Source organism: Podarcis raffonei, chromosome 1 (assembly GCF_027172205.1).
Source record: "Podarcis raffonei isolate rPodRaf1 chromosome 1, rPodRaf1.pri, whole genome shotgun sequence".
Lineage (NCBI taxonomy): Eukaryota > Metazoa > Chordata > Lepidosauria > Squamata > Lacertidae > Podarcis > Podarcis raffonei.
Genome location: NC_070602.1, coordinates 31,191,891 through 31,205,975, shown reverse-complemented (window position 1 = coordinate 31,205,975; position 14,085 = coordinate 31,191,891). Strand labels below are relative to the sequence as shown.

Below are 14,085 nucleotides of genomic sequence, written 5' to 3'. Positions count from 1 at the left end.
TATTTCTTCTCCATTACTTATGGACCACTGCAGTAGTGTTCAATGACAACAGGAGGCACAGATAGGAAAGCTGGGCTGCATAGAGCTTTCAGACAGCACCATGTTGTGCTTTGAAGTCCTGAATGTTCCCATGGCCACCTATTGGCAGTCATGGGAACTGCAGTATGATGACATCCTTACAATTTTATAATGTAGTATTTACCAGTATATGTGATATATTTACCAGCATATGTGATAGCAGTAACTGAATTTCAGACTTTACCAAGAAGGCTTGTTCTTCTTTTAGCTAACCTTCTCTTTTTCTGGAGCAGATTTTGGAGTATGAATATGAAGCTGATATGGAAGAAATCTATCGTGCCAGCTTATTCAAAACTTTCAAAAAGACTTTGGATGATGGGTTTTTCCCCTTTATCATCCTTGATGCCATTAATGACAGAGTACGCCATTTTGAGCAGTTCTGGAGTGCTGCAAAAACAAAAGGTTTTGAGGTAAACATTATTGGAGAATCTCTGTCATTGTTAGCTGCTCTAAAACAGGTTTTCCATGCGCTTGAACCCTGAGCATTAACACTGGGCCACTGGCAGCCAAGGCAAACTCAAACCATTGGTACCTGTAGGATATAAGGACAGTACTGCCAAGAATGTTAAGGGGGAGATTGGAGCCCAGAAAATTTCAGGTTCAGTCCGTGATATCAGCAGGTAGGGCTGGGAATTATTCCTATCTGACACCCTGGCAAACCACTGCCAGTCAGGGTAGACAGTTCTGAGCTAGATGGACCAATTGTCTGATTTCATGTTAGGTAGCCTCTTAAATCTCTCTTAATGGCCTCAGTTGAAATGGAGGTGTTATGCAAGGGTCTAAGATGCCCTGAAGCAGTTGATAAGGGGAGCAACAAGCAGGCTGGAGGCAGTGAGCAAGGTTAGTGAAACATAAGGGCAAGGCCTAAACTAGATTTTTGCCCAAGCAGAGATCCTGGCCTGACTTGGAAGCATATCTAACCAGGCCATGATAGAAAAAAACTAGCAGGATTATGGGATGTGGAAGGTAGGAAGCCATGTGGAAATCCGAAGAAAATAATACGGCCCACTTTCCCCTTTTGCAACTTAGAATGGCAGCCAGTTGTGGAATTCCCTGCCATCAGAGTACCATTTTTTTTGTCTCCACCTAAAGAAAGACAATAAAAAGTTCCTGATGCAGGTGCTGTAGTTGACTGGGGAATTGTTGTTTTGAGTTTGCCACATAGCTTAATGCTGCCTTTACAGTGCTTTGTTTTTAGAATATATTTGTTGTTCTGTTGTTAATTACTTTGAAAGCCTCTCTAGAGAAGAGCAATTAAATCCAAGAAATGACTGAGGGGCATGAGCACACAGGCCAGTAGTTTTCCACATAGAAATCCAAATGGATCCTTGGCACTGTTCGTGCTTTCTTTTAGCCTTGCCTTTTCCATTTAAATTTGCACACACTCCTTCTCCTTAGTTCACCAAGCTTACTTTGGAAAATATGGTGGGGATGAATCAGATGTTTCTGAGCACATTCTCTCTCCCCCCCCCAACACCATGCTTTCTAGGTCTACCTAGCTGAAATTACTGCAGACAACCAAACTTGTTGCAAGAGAAATGTCCATGGACGCAAGCTCAAGGAGATCAGTAAGGTAACTTTATAAAGTTTTGGAGGCACAGAGTTAACTAACATTTTCTTAGAGCGACAAAAATTACTCATCCTTGTGGGGGGGTAGGGGAGGCAAACTTGTCTCTTTTGAAGGTACTACATTTTATGGTACCACATTGGTCCTAGTAGCCAAAGCATTCTTTATACTGAATATTGTAGAAACTGCTCCAACTCTCATTTCCCAATTCCAGATGGCTGATCATTGGGAAACAGCACCCCGTCATATGATACGTTTAGACATTCGCTCTTTGCTGCAAGATGCTGCTATTGAAGAGGTGAGATTTCCAAGGAGCCAACTTATCCATGTATATGATATTCATGGCTGTAGAAAAGATGAATACAGTGGTACCTCGGGTTAAGTACTTAATTCATTCTGGAGGTCCGTTCTTAACCTGAAGCACCACTTTAGCTAATGGGGTCTCCCGCTGCTGCCGCGCTGTTGGAGCACAATTTCTGTTCTCATCCTGAAGTAAAGTTCTTAACCCGAGGTACTATTTCTGGCTTAGCGGTATCTGTAACCTGAAGCGTATGTAAGCGAGGTACCACTGTAGTTATTAAAGTAGAAAGCAGGTACAGGATTTGACTACAGATTCATTGTTTAGTGAAATCTTAAATTGAAAAGTAGTAGACATCTGGAAGAATTGTACACTCCTGAAGCCGCCACAGGACTCCCATGAGGAAACACACAGCAAAACATAGTGGTTTGACTGATATCATTCCATAAAGTGAAGTCTTTCTCTCTTTCACTCTTGAGTAAATATTTTAGCTTTCTGAAGGAGATTACTATAATTGCATGGGCCAGTGACTTAGGATCTTATACAGTATACTATGGGTACAAATACACATTTTCACACTTAATACAGGCAAAACAAGTGTCTAAAGGAAGTCATCTGCTCAAGACTTTTTAAGTTGTCTGCCACTGTAAGAAAGCGTAGGAATTTTGAGGGGGTTTTAAAAGGAACATATTTGCATATATGTGGAGAGAAAGAGAAGTATTGTAATGTAAAGTTATCAGTATTAAAGAAGGTGTGTGGAACAGAAAGGCAAGTTGCAAATTTCTCATCAATTTCTGAGATGAGAAATAGAAGAATAAATAAACACAGTACAGTTCTGTAGAAAAGATAAATCTTACTTGTATAGTATATACATATCTTTGGTTCAAAAAAATGTTTTTGAGTCTCTCTTATTTAAGTACAAAGTTAGTGCTGAAACATCTCTAACAAACAGGTAATGTATAGTTTTCAAATTGTACCTTGTCCTAGGTGGAGATGGAGGATTTTGATGCAAACATTGAAGATCAGAAAGACGAAAACAAAAAAGATGCAGAGGAAGAAGAGAGTGAACTGGTAGGAAACACATCAGCCCAACCCCATCAACAAATTTATCTTATTACAGTGCCTAACAGGGATTCTGTCTGCACTAAAATCCAAATCCCCTCCCCCTGGCTGATACCATTTCCAACAATATGGGAGTTCTGGGTTTATACTTCATTATTTTAGAATGGAGAAATTTTCTTTGAAATCCTGAATGTAGAAAGAGATGTTCAGATTGTTAGTTTCGTTTTGCTGTTTTCTGAAGAATTGTTCTTAACTAAACTTTTTCTAGCTATAAGAAATAGCTCTTGGATTGAGATCCTGTGCTTGTTTATTCAGAAGCAAGCCCCCACTACAGGATTTCAGCCTTTGAAGATCTTAAGTAAAATATTTCCTTCTCATTCAGCTGATAAGAGAGCAGTCAGCAAAGAGGCAAATTCTCCTCTGGAACTCTGATGCAGAGGCAAGACACATCATTAATGTAGTCACCGATGACTGAGAGGGGGACATTGATCTTCATCTTTCACTCTTTCCTCTTGAAGGGGACTACAAAGTAGAAAACGTTAGGATATGCTGAAACACAGCACTAACGATCCTTTCTTGAATTCTATGCCCCTCTTTCCATCTTCACATCCTGCTAGCACCTTGGTTGAAGGGCAGGATAGTTCCACAGACATGCTCTTTTTATTCTTTTTGGCCTAGCATGGAGACTGCTTTTGGAGTAGTAGCCATTTTAGGCGAAATGCAGATAGTATATTCCACAGGCACATCAGGGCATGGTCCCAGGTGACCAAAATTTCCAGCTGGAAATCAACTGGATTTCAAATGGTAAGAATATCTTCAAAGAGATCTGAGAGATGTTCCTCATGTCATTACTGTTCAAGTGCATGAGTCTCTCAGATACTTTAAAAGGGCATGAACAGTCCCCTGCAATCTCAGCTGTAGACTGTGCCATAAAAGACTGTGGTAGTACTGAATGTTTCTACCAGAAGCGTATATGTCATCTCTATCACCTGAGGTTAAAAACTCTTAAAGATGAGAATGAGACAGGAAAAATCTTCCCTGAGACTGGTCATAAGCACTTGTGGGAGGACCTGCATAACTTTACTATGGCAGATAAGGATAGTTTTCTTCATGTTCCATGTTGGGCAATGTGTTCTGTAGAAACTTATGGCTAAAACATTTGAACTACTTCTTCTTTGGTGATCACTCGTAGCCAAGTAAGATTGTCTTCCATAAACATGGTTTTAACAGTGAGTAACAGTAAGTGACTGTGGAGGCCAATTCTGGATTCACACGTCCTTCCACAGTGGGGACATAGGTTTCCGGGCGAGAGTTGATCATGGTGAGGGTTTACCAAGCGTGCCTTCCGCTATGCACCTTTCTCCCTTTCTTCCTGAGTTTGAGAGACTTCAACGCCCATGACACCTGTGGTAAAAGCTGTTGTTGTTGACCACCATCATTACGTGTTCCAATGGAATGGAACATTGGAACATAAGGCTCATAGCCAAAGGGAGGTTGTTGTTTCCTTTGCTCTGCGTGAGTGGAGATTACATGTTTAATGGCTTAAAGGAAGCTAGAAGACCCAAGATTGCTTGGTTAAGAAGATGACAACCAGATAGGCCCTTCTTTCTAATGCAACACCAAAGTCAGGAAGAACTCGGACAACAGCCCAACACAGAATCCGTTGCCTGTGGGAAGTGGGTTGTTGCTACAGCATATGGCAATTCACAATCCCCAGCCAAGATGTCCAAGAGAGAGAACAGCTGGATTGTGTGTATTGTGCCAGATTTGTCCTGTCTTTCCTAACCAGGCCAAGCCTGCCCACTAAAAAAGAAGAAATCCAATTAAGCTTTTGGTGCCATTACTTATTTCTGAGATATGGAAGGTAGTCGTTTCAACTGTTGAACAGCACTTACAGGTCTTACATTCCACTGTTGAACAACTCATCAAGGAAGTTCCACTGGTACCTTCCCTCCCTTTCAGTGATAATAGGGCACAGTTAACACTTTATGAACTACAAGATCCTGAACCAGTTCACCTCAAAAAGAATTCTGAATTGAAGTTCCTGAAGAAGACAAAGTGCCATGCATCAGTTGATTTTGACTATTCTTGGGTTCTGCAGCTTACTTATGAGATTTCTGAGATTCATATATAATTGAACCATGAGAAGGGGCTGTATTCAGAGACATGTCAAGAAATAATTGATGCATCTCTGACAAAGAAATAACCAATATCAAGGTAAAACAGTTACTCAAGGTACTGGAAAAACCAGCTGGAAGCTACGAGCATCATGCCAGTGGAATGGCCTCTTTGGACTTTGATACATATTCCTGCTTTTTGGTGACAATAATTTGAACAAGCAAAGCTGAGGTGATCCTGACTGTTTTATGGAGACCATGTTTCTTTGATTATTCTCATGTGTGTGTGTGTGTGCGCGCGCGCACACACACACACACACATATATGTATATGTATATGGAAATCAGCCCTGAGTGCTCACTGGAAGGACAGATCGTGAAGCTGAGGCTCCAATACTTTGGCCACCTCATGAGAAGAGAAGACTCCCTGGAAAAGACCCTGATGTTGGGAAAAATGGAGGGCACAAGGAGAAGGGGACGACAGAGGACAAGATGGTTGGACAGTGTTCTCCAAGCTATTAACATGAGTTTGACCAAACTCTGGGAGGCAGTGGAAGACAGGAGTGCCTGGCGTGCTCTGGTCCATGGGGTCACGAAGAGTCGGACACGACTAAACGACTAAACAACAATAACATGTATATGTATATATGCGCCGCAAACAGCCAAATCCCAGCATCTGGAATTCAGTTGGCTTCACTGATCTGCCTGGAAGTTGAGCAGCAGTAGCTAGAGATGAAAGGAGATGCCCCAGCAATGACTGGTAACATTTTGATATCTCTCAAAGCATCCAGCAACTGGCTCCTGAGATCTTTGGAAGTTCTGCTGATGGCAAGAATAAAAGTCTGGATAACCTGCAAGACAAAGATACTGGAGGTTAAACGTACAACGAGATATAATTCCATGACTCAAATGAGTGAAACTTTATGATAGTGGATACGTTTAAGTGGTGATATAATCAAAATGCTTCACAGTGCATATATATTCAGAACTCCTAATTCCTCCCTGGTATATTGGGCCAAGAGCCATTTTTAGAAGCTTGTTAGTGACATGTTTCAAGTTGGTAAATTGTTTATTTACTTTTCAAATTTTTTTTAAAGGATAGAATGTTTACAGTAATGTATTTGAGTTTTATTTTAAATCATTTTTTGTTTACAGAACCTAAACAGGAATATAACCATTTTAAAGGGTTATAAAATGAGTGTATCAGATATATAGTTGATACATAATTATTATTATTTTGAAGGTGACATATTTATAGTATTACTGCTTGTGGGGAGGTCCATTGTGAATTATATGAGGACACAAGGACGTTTCCACGCTCTAGAATCAATGATTTCTATTTGTAGTACTTCATCATTGTAAGTATTTTTGCTGTCTTAATTTCAGTTCTAAGGCTTTGTACAAAAGTGGACTGCTGGTTGAGCTTCCTATTAAGCTGGAGCTTGGAACTCTAAATGCATATGCAAGGTGAACTATTTGGATGATATACTCCAACTCAAAGAGCAATGGTTTTGACTTGATGTTCATTGAGTATTCAGTATTTACCTCAGAAGGTGTAAGAGCTACAGATGCTCAAAGTCTGTTCATCTGGTATAGCCACTGAGTTCTCTTGTTTAAAAGTCTGCAGATCCAGCACCATCAGGTAGATTTTTTTGTGTGGGGGGGACACAGATCTTTTACAGACCATGTAAAAGACCATGAGGATGTTGCCTTCCTCAGGAGGGTAGTCTGTTCCTGACTGTTTCCCAATAATCCCCTTCTGAATGTTAATGAGAAACAACTATTAAGATGAAGGATAGCAGCTATTAAAAATCCACACAAATGTGGTTTATACTGTTAAACTAAAAGTTAGGTTTATTGAGAACAGTTCATAAATATGTAGTCATCGATGCGTCTGGTTTAGTCTTTGGGGCGTTGTTTTCTGCTGACTCAGTGAGGGACTGAGAGGACCGGTTTGGAGGTTGTCATTGTTCCTGAAGATCTTCAAACACCAGATGGATGGACAAATACCAAAGCTTGTTAGCCTAAGACTGACTTATGACCTTGGCAAAGGAAGGTCACCAGCGTCCTGGACCTTCCCCCAGCAACAGCACTTAAGCAGCTGCTATTCAGAAGCCTACTTCCTCTGACAGTGGACACAACTATCAGGGTCAGTAGCCCTTGATGGCATTTGTCTAATTCTCTTTTAAAGCCTCTCTTCTAAAGTTGGTGGCCATCACTGCCTCTTATGGATAGAATTCCATAATTTGTGTACTATGTTAAGAAGTACTTTCTTTTATCTTTCCTGAATCTCGAAACATTCAGCTTCGTTGGATGGATATCTATGAATTCTGTTGCTATGAGAGAGGGGGGAATTATCTACTTTCTCCCTAACGTACATGGCGCAATGCACTTCTATCATGTTGCCTCTGGCTCAGCTTTTCTCTAAACCAAAGAGCCTGAAATGTTTTTAACCTTCTCTCACAGGGGAGATGCTCCATCCCCTTTATCATTTTGGTTGCCCTTTCCTGAACCTTCTCCAATTCTACAATATCTTTTTTGAGGATAGGCAACCAGAAAGGCACACGGTATTCCAAATGCGGTCGCACTATAGATTTGTGAAACGGCATTATGATATCGGCAATTTTATTTTCAGTTCCCTTCCTAACGATCCGAAGCATGGAATTTGCCTTTTTCACAGCTGCTGCACACTGGGTCAACATATTCACATATCCATCGAGCTATGCACTACGACCCCAAGGTCTTGTTCCTGGTCAGTCAACACTAGTTCAGACTGCTTGAAAATATACGTGAGATTTATATTTTTTGCACCGTTGTGTATCACTTTACTCTTCTTTACATTGAAATGCATTTGCCATTTTAGTCGTCCATTATCACAGTTTGGAGAGGTCCTTTCAGAGCTCTTCACAATCTCTTTTTGTTTTAATGACTGTGAACATCAGCAAACTTGGCCTCCTCACTTCTCTCCCCTAATTCTACATTGTTAAAAAGTGCCTGTCCCAATACCAAATCTCGGGGGACTCTACTTTCTACAGCCCTCCATTGGAATAACAGTCCATTTATTCTTACTGTGCACTTTCTTTTATTTCACCACTTCTTGATCCACATTTTCTGATCCACTATGACAATGGTTTGGACCCAAAGATGCCAAGCAAAAGGTACTTCTCCTTGCACAAGGGAAGATACTACATATGTTCAGCACTTCTCCCTTCCCATTGCAGTCTTTCCATGCTTATTTCATGCCCTTCCAGAGGGTCTCCAAGCCCTCAGGAACTGCTTTTCTTGGTGTGCAGAAAGTTGCAGTGGAGAGGGAAGCCCCATTTTGTGAGAAGAACTCACAGGTAAGGTTCAGCGCCATTGAAAACAGCTTGAAGAAATTTGGCCCAATGCCTAATAGCTGGGAAATATTCTAAATACATAGGGATATTGCGCCATTTGAGAGGTTCTTTGCTTTTCATTCTTGAAATCGGAATTACTCCATTGGTGTTATGCCATTTCTTTATAGCAGAAGTGAGGGCCAAATTACACACTATACAAAATTTTGTGTACATTTCCCTCAATTTGTTTTGTAAGGAAAAGCAACAACCGGGGCAGTATTTCAAAAGGGTGGGTGGAGAAGGAATGAGAAAAGCAGTTGTGGGGCTATCAGAAGAAGAAAGAGTTCCTCCTCTGCCTTTTTTCACTTCTGTCTTCGGCCTCTGTTGTTTGCTTCTCATGGTTTGAACTAAGGATCAGATTAATAACATTCTCACAGAAGCAGTAAACTCCTGAATTTCTAAAATGAGGAAACTAAATGTACTTATGGAATTCAGACTCATTCATTGGATTTATATGAACTGAATTACCTATAAGGGTTTACAAGGTTTGTTTATTTAAAATATTTATATCATGCTTTATTATATAAATAATCCAGACAGGTAGCAACATGGTCAATAGAAAGAGCACAGTAAAAACCAAAGCAAAAGTACGCAGTGGCAGAACAAAAATAGACAACATGGTCATTTCAGTGGAAACACGGGACTATGGAATAACTCATACGTGAGAGAACAGAATCACCGGGCTCCAAACGTCTTCCCAAAGAGTCAAGTTTTTGACTAGCACCTGGAGGCATACCGTTTTGGGGCTAGGTGATTCTTTCTGGGGAGAGCATTTCATAGAACTAGCAGTACTACTAAAAATTTGGTGGACATTCACCAAACTTGTTACCTATCAAGCGTCAAACTTTGCATTGTGCATGCCCTTGAGGTAGTACTTACCAGAGATACATTGGCCTTTAAGATACATAGGGCCCAAGATGTGTAGGGCTTTAAAGGTAAGAACAAACACCTTGAACTCAATTTGGAAACCAATCAGCGGACAATGCAGATCAACCAGTACCTGGAATAATATGCTTTGACTGGCTCGTTCCTGCTGGCAACCTGGCTGTGGTATTTTGCACTATTTAAAGTCTTGGGACACTTTTCAAGGGCAACCCCATGTAGCGCGGGTTACAAAGTTTTGTGGTGCATAAATGACTACAACCAGATGTGAATTTTCCAGGGAAGGTAGCAGCTGGTATAACAGCCTAAGTAGGTAAAAGACACTCCCAAGTCACAACCTTGAAAATCAGCACTGGAACAAGGAGCATTCTTCATGCTACAAACCTGATTCATCAAAAGGAATGCAGAGTACATCCAAAACAGGTTGTACATCTGCTTCTAGATCAGGTTTTCTACCAACTAACTGTACATCTGTCCTATCTGGATGAAGTTAAATGTTTGTTATATTCAGTTGAGACACACCGTTCACATAAAATCTTAACAAAGAATGATTGTTAGGGTTGTACTTTGGTTATTACAGACTTTCACTTTGGTCCACTTAGGGCCCGTGCATGTGTGTTGGTAGCTGAATGGGGCAGTCTTGTTCACAAAACATGTGTTTATTTCTCAATACCGCTTTCCAATCCAGCTGCCCGGGCTGCATAAACATTGTTTTCTTTACAAAGCTGAAATAGTGTCAGCTGCTCAGGAGAAAGAACAAGCACTGTATTCAGTCCCATTTGCTACCAAATAGCTGGTTGATGGGATTTCTTCTTATTTTTGAAAAAGCAAGTTACTCATGAAGTACTTCAGACATGCTCCGTTGGATCGGAACCGGACTTGTTTAAGTTCACACATTACACTTGGCATTACATCTGTGACTAGCACCATATAACATAAACATCATCAAACTCAAGCTGAGCATATGGAGATATCCTCATATATAAAATATAATCTAAAGCTAGCCAAAGGAATAAAACTGGATTCGCACGGCATTTTTACGTTCTCTCATATTAAATATTTGTGCCATTATAAAATTGTTTAATAAAAATACACTATGTAGTCGGAACACAAATTGCGGAATTCTTCTGTACGGTTGAAAAAAGATACCTATTTCAGAATAAATAATTTGATCCTATGTTTGTGGAAAATACTCTGGAAAGACTGCAAATAACAATGGGTAAAACTCTTTAGTCAAACCCTAGAACCTCTTAAGCCTCCTTCCTGCTCCACCCTCTCCCCCTCCCCAAAATTAGGGCATTATGATGCAGCACACAGAGTTGGGGAAATCTGGAGAGCCATGGTGTGCATAGGTCTCTGTGACTTGTCGCAAATATACTTCAGATCATGCCACATTGAGAAGTATGTAATATGTCTTTCTACTGTTGTTGCTGTAAACTGACTCAGGAGCCCTTTATTTACTGAGAGTGATATCTTGCACTGGATGTGATGGAATTATGGTTATTATTATTTTTGCAGTAGTTTGCATTTTAAAAAACATTCTTCCCATTCACAGTTCTCATGCAGGTAGCCCTAAGGAAATGTTTACAGTATAATGCTTTTGCAAATTAAAATGTATGTTATGTCTCTTATCTCTCTCTAATCCTTCGAGCTTCTCTCTGTATATGATTTAGGGTTACATTCCGAAAAGCAAATGGGAGATGGATACTTCTGAAGCAAAACTAGGTGGGTATTTCATTTCTTTTTTCCAAGTAAAATATATATGACAGTATTTGCACATCTCTTGTTTGCAGCTCTGAACACTTGCCTAAGGCAAAATGATATGAATTGGGTATGCCATTTCTGAAAATACAAATATCTCTGAGCTGTGTAATATGCACTTACCTTTTATTGTTGGAAAAGGTACAAATAATCGAATCCTTTAACTTGTAGCTTTTTGTGTGGTTTGCGTAATGATGTTACTTTTATTCTAGCATTCAAATAAGTGAGTTGCATTTGCATTTCCTGCTGAGCTGCTGAGGATAATAGAATCAATTTATATTCTTCTTTACACTATAATTTTATTTACGGGGCATTTATATTAAACGGATTAGTTTTCATATGTTGCTCGGCATTATGCTTTGCTTTAGCATAGTTGGGAACAACAAATGACCAGAAGTATGTCTAAGTACTGTTACTAGAAAGTTTGGTCAACTTGTGATGACATCAAGTGTCAGTTCATTCTTTACATGTAATTAAGCCTCAATACTTCTGAGTGAAGATATGAAGCCCATACTTCATCTTGTTTCTGTCTTACGTTTATTTTCAACCATCTTATTTAATAGCATGCTTCCTCTTATACTACTGCCATAATGCAGTAATTTAATTGACCAGCCTAAATAATGCATCAAAAAGCCTTGTAGAAGTGCAGCTTTTGTTTCATAGGATTCATAGGAATAAACCTTATTCAGAAGGAAGTTGGCCTGACCATTGAAATCAATTTTATTAGCACATTTGTCAAAGAAATAATCAAAGAAATAATATATACATAATGCTGAACAATACGATGTATGTTGGCATAAAGGAACTCCCATTACTTTTTAGTTTCTCTGTTAAACAGATTGAACTAAACCATTAGTGCTGCTTTCCAACATCAGTCTTGAAAGCTTTGCTGGACAAAATACTAATAAAGTACAGTGGTACCTCAGGTTAAGTACTTAATTCGTTCCGGAGGTCCGTACTTAACCTGAAACTGTTCTTAACCTGAAGCACCACTTTAGCTAATGGGGCCTCGTGCTACCGGAGCATGATTTCTGTTCTTATCCTGAAGCCAAGTTCTTAACCTGAAGCACTATTTCTGGGTTAGTGGAGTCTGTAACCTGAAGCGTATGTAACCTGAGGTACCACTGTACCCCATTCCCTTCATTGTAAAGTAGAACCTCGGTTCTCAAACCACTTCATTCCCGAACATTTCGGCTCCCGAACGTCGAAAGCCCGGAAGTAAATGTTCTGGTTTTCAAACATTCCTCGGAATCTGAACGTTCGACTTCTGATCTGCAAAAAGCCCAGCTGTCAGCCAGCTGGAAGCCGCACCTCTGAATTTGAACGTTTCAGAAGTCGAATGTCCTTCTAGAGCAGATTATGTTCGGCTTCCGAGGTTCCATTATACCTTTAACTTCCAGGATTTTAGGTACTGCAGGCATATTCAGCATTTGTCTATGTATTTAAAGCACTGATAACCTGCCCTTTATCACAGCAGTCTCAGTGCTGTAAAAGTCAATGTAATACACAACGGCAATACTAAAGTTAAAAAATCATCTGAAACAGTAAATAAAATCATCTATATTAAACTGCAGAGCAGATATCTGTATCAGTCTGGGTTGGTGTCAATCATACAACAGAGGAAAGGGGTTTCCATAATCAATTTAGAATTGATTAATTGAACATGCTATCTGAGAAGCTATCGCTCTGCTTTGGATTACATTGAGAGTATGTAGCATAAGCTGGAAAACAAAGTGTGTGTGGTGACCCTTCAGAGTTTGAATTTGAATATTGGTGCATGCTCACAATACATACACACACAGTGTATACGCTCATACTCAGTGTTAGGGTGCAGTATAAAGAGACTATTTCACTGCTTGTACTATTTGCATAAAATAGCCTTTTCACCTTTTCTGCTGCTAAGTTCTGTTGGATGTGCTATTGAAATCTCAAAAGAGCATCGTAAATTCCTAATATCAGCCAAAATCTCATGCTGGAGAGCTAAGTAGTTGAAAAGAATCTACCCAATAAAGTCTTCACATGCAAGAAATGTATATATTACTGTCTCTAATTCAATGTCATATTTTGTCATACCTGCGTAGTGTAAAATCTTGATGGATTTAACATAGTTCGTAAATAGTTACCGGTACATAATTTTCTTATGGGAGTGTGTGCATTTTGACCTTATATACTCTTGTATATCTGACTAACTATAGTAACTATAGGAAGTTTTTCCTTTTGCATTCAGTAATTAATTTCATATACAAATGCATAATTGAGAGTTTTTACATATTCAGTCCCTGTTCAAGTTCAGAGAGTGTTCCTTACTATCGTCTCAGTATCATAGTAGTTGTTGGGATACTGCCAGGGAGATAAAGTCCATCTGAGCCCAAGCTCGGTGCCGGACGATCCATCGACCTCCCGTAGTCAGGCAATATCAGCAATTCAGCGACACTAAGCCTCTGGCTTAGTGCACACTCTGACAGCAGAATTCACACAACAGAAGTTGCACAGCTTGAGAGCAGAACATGCATATTTACAGTTTATTAGGCGTTGGTCAGAACAAAGAAATCATGACCGTCTGCTCCGACTGCTCAGGCAAGACAGGCAAAAACGAAACGAACTCACAACATAAACATCCTGTGAGACAGGAACTTACGCAGGCTGTTATACAAACATCCTGCTCCCTTTTAAGGTGGAACGGAAATATCCTAACATCCTCCCCCTTTCCGTGTAACCTGTAGTACCTGTGGTTCAACCCAATTGCAACCTTTGTGCGTAAACCTTCAGTTGTTCTCTGTTAACAACCTTAGACAACAGATCAGCAGGAATTTCATTTCCTGGCATGTAGGACACCTGAATAAGTCCTTTCTGAATACACTCTCTTGCACGATGTAGCTTAATCTGCAAGTACTTGGTTCTTTGCTTGCAACTCTCTGAGTTCAGCAAAGCCAAACAAGATCTA

General features: G+C 39.9%; 1 protein-coding gene across 4 annotated transcripts in view; it reads left to right on the top strand.

Annotated features, from left to right (window-relative positions):
- The window catches only part of YLPM1 (YLP motif containing 1), a 53,449-nt gene that overhangs the window by 27,853 nt on the left and 11,511 nt on the right, over positions 1–14,085 (top strand). For 3 of the 4 annotated variants that reach the window (XM_053379372.1, XM_053379364.1, XM_053379389.1), the window contains 5 exons: positions 312–488; positions 1,568–1,651; positions 1,860–1,943; positions 2,931–3,014; positions 11,054–11,105. In XM_053379372.1, coding sequence (XP_053235347.1) covers positions 312–488; positions 1,568–1,651; positions 1,860–1,943; positions 2,931–3,014; positions 11,054–11,105 — 481 coding nt within the window. The remainder of the gene's footprint in view (positions 1–311; positions 489–1,567; positions 1,652–1,859; positions 1,944–2,930; positions 3,015–11,053; positions 11,106–14,085) is intronic. The other variant, XM_053379381.1, reaches the window with a different exon arrangement.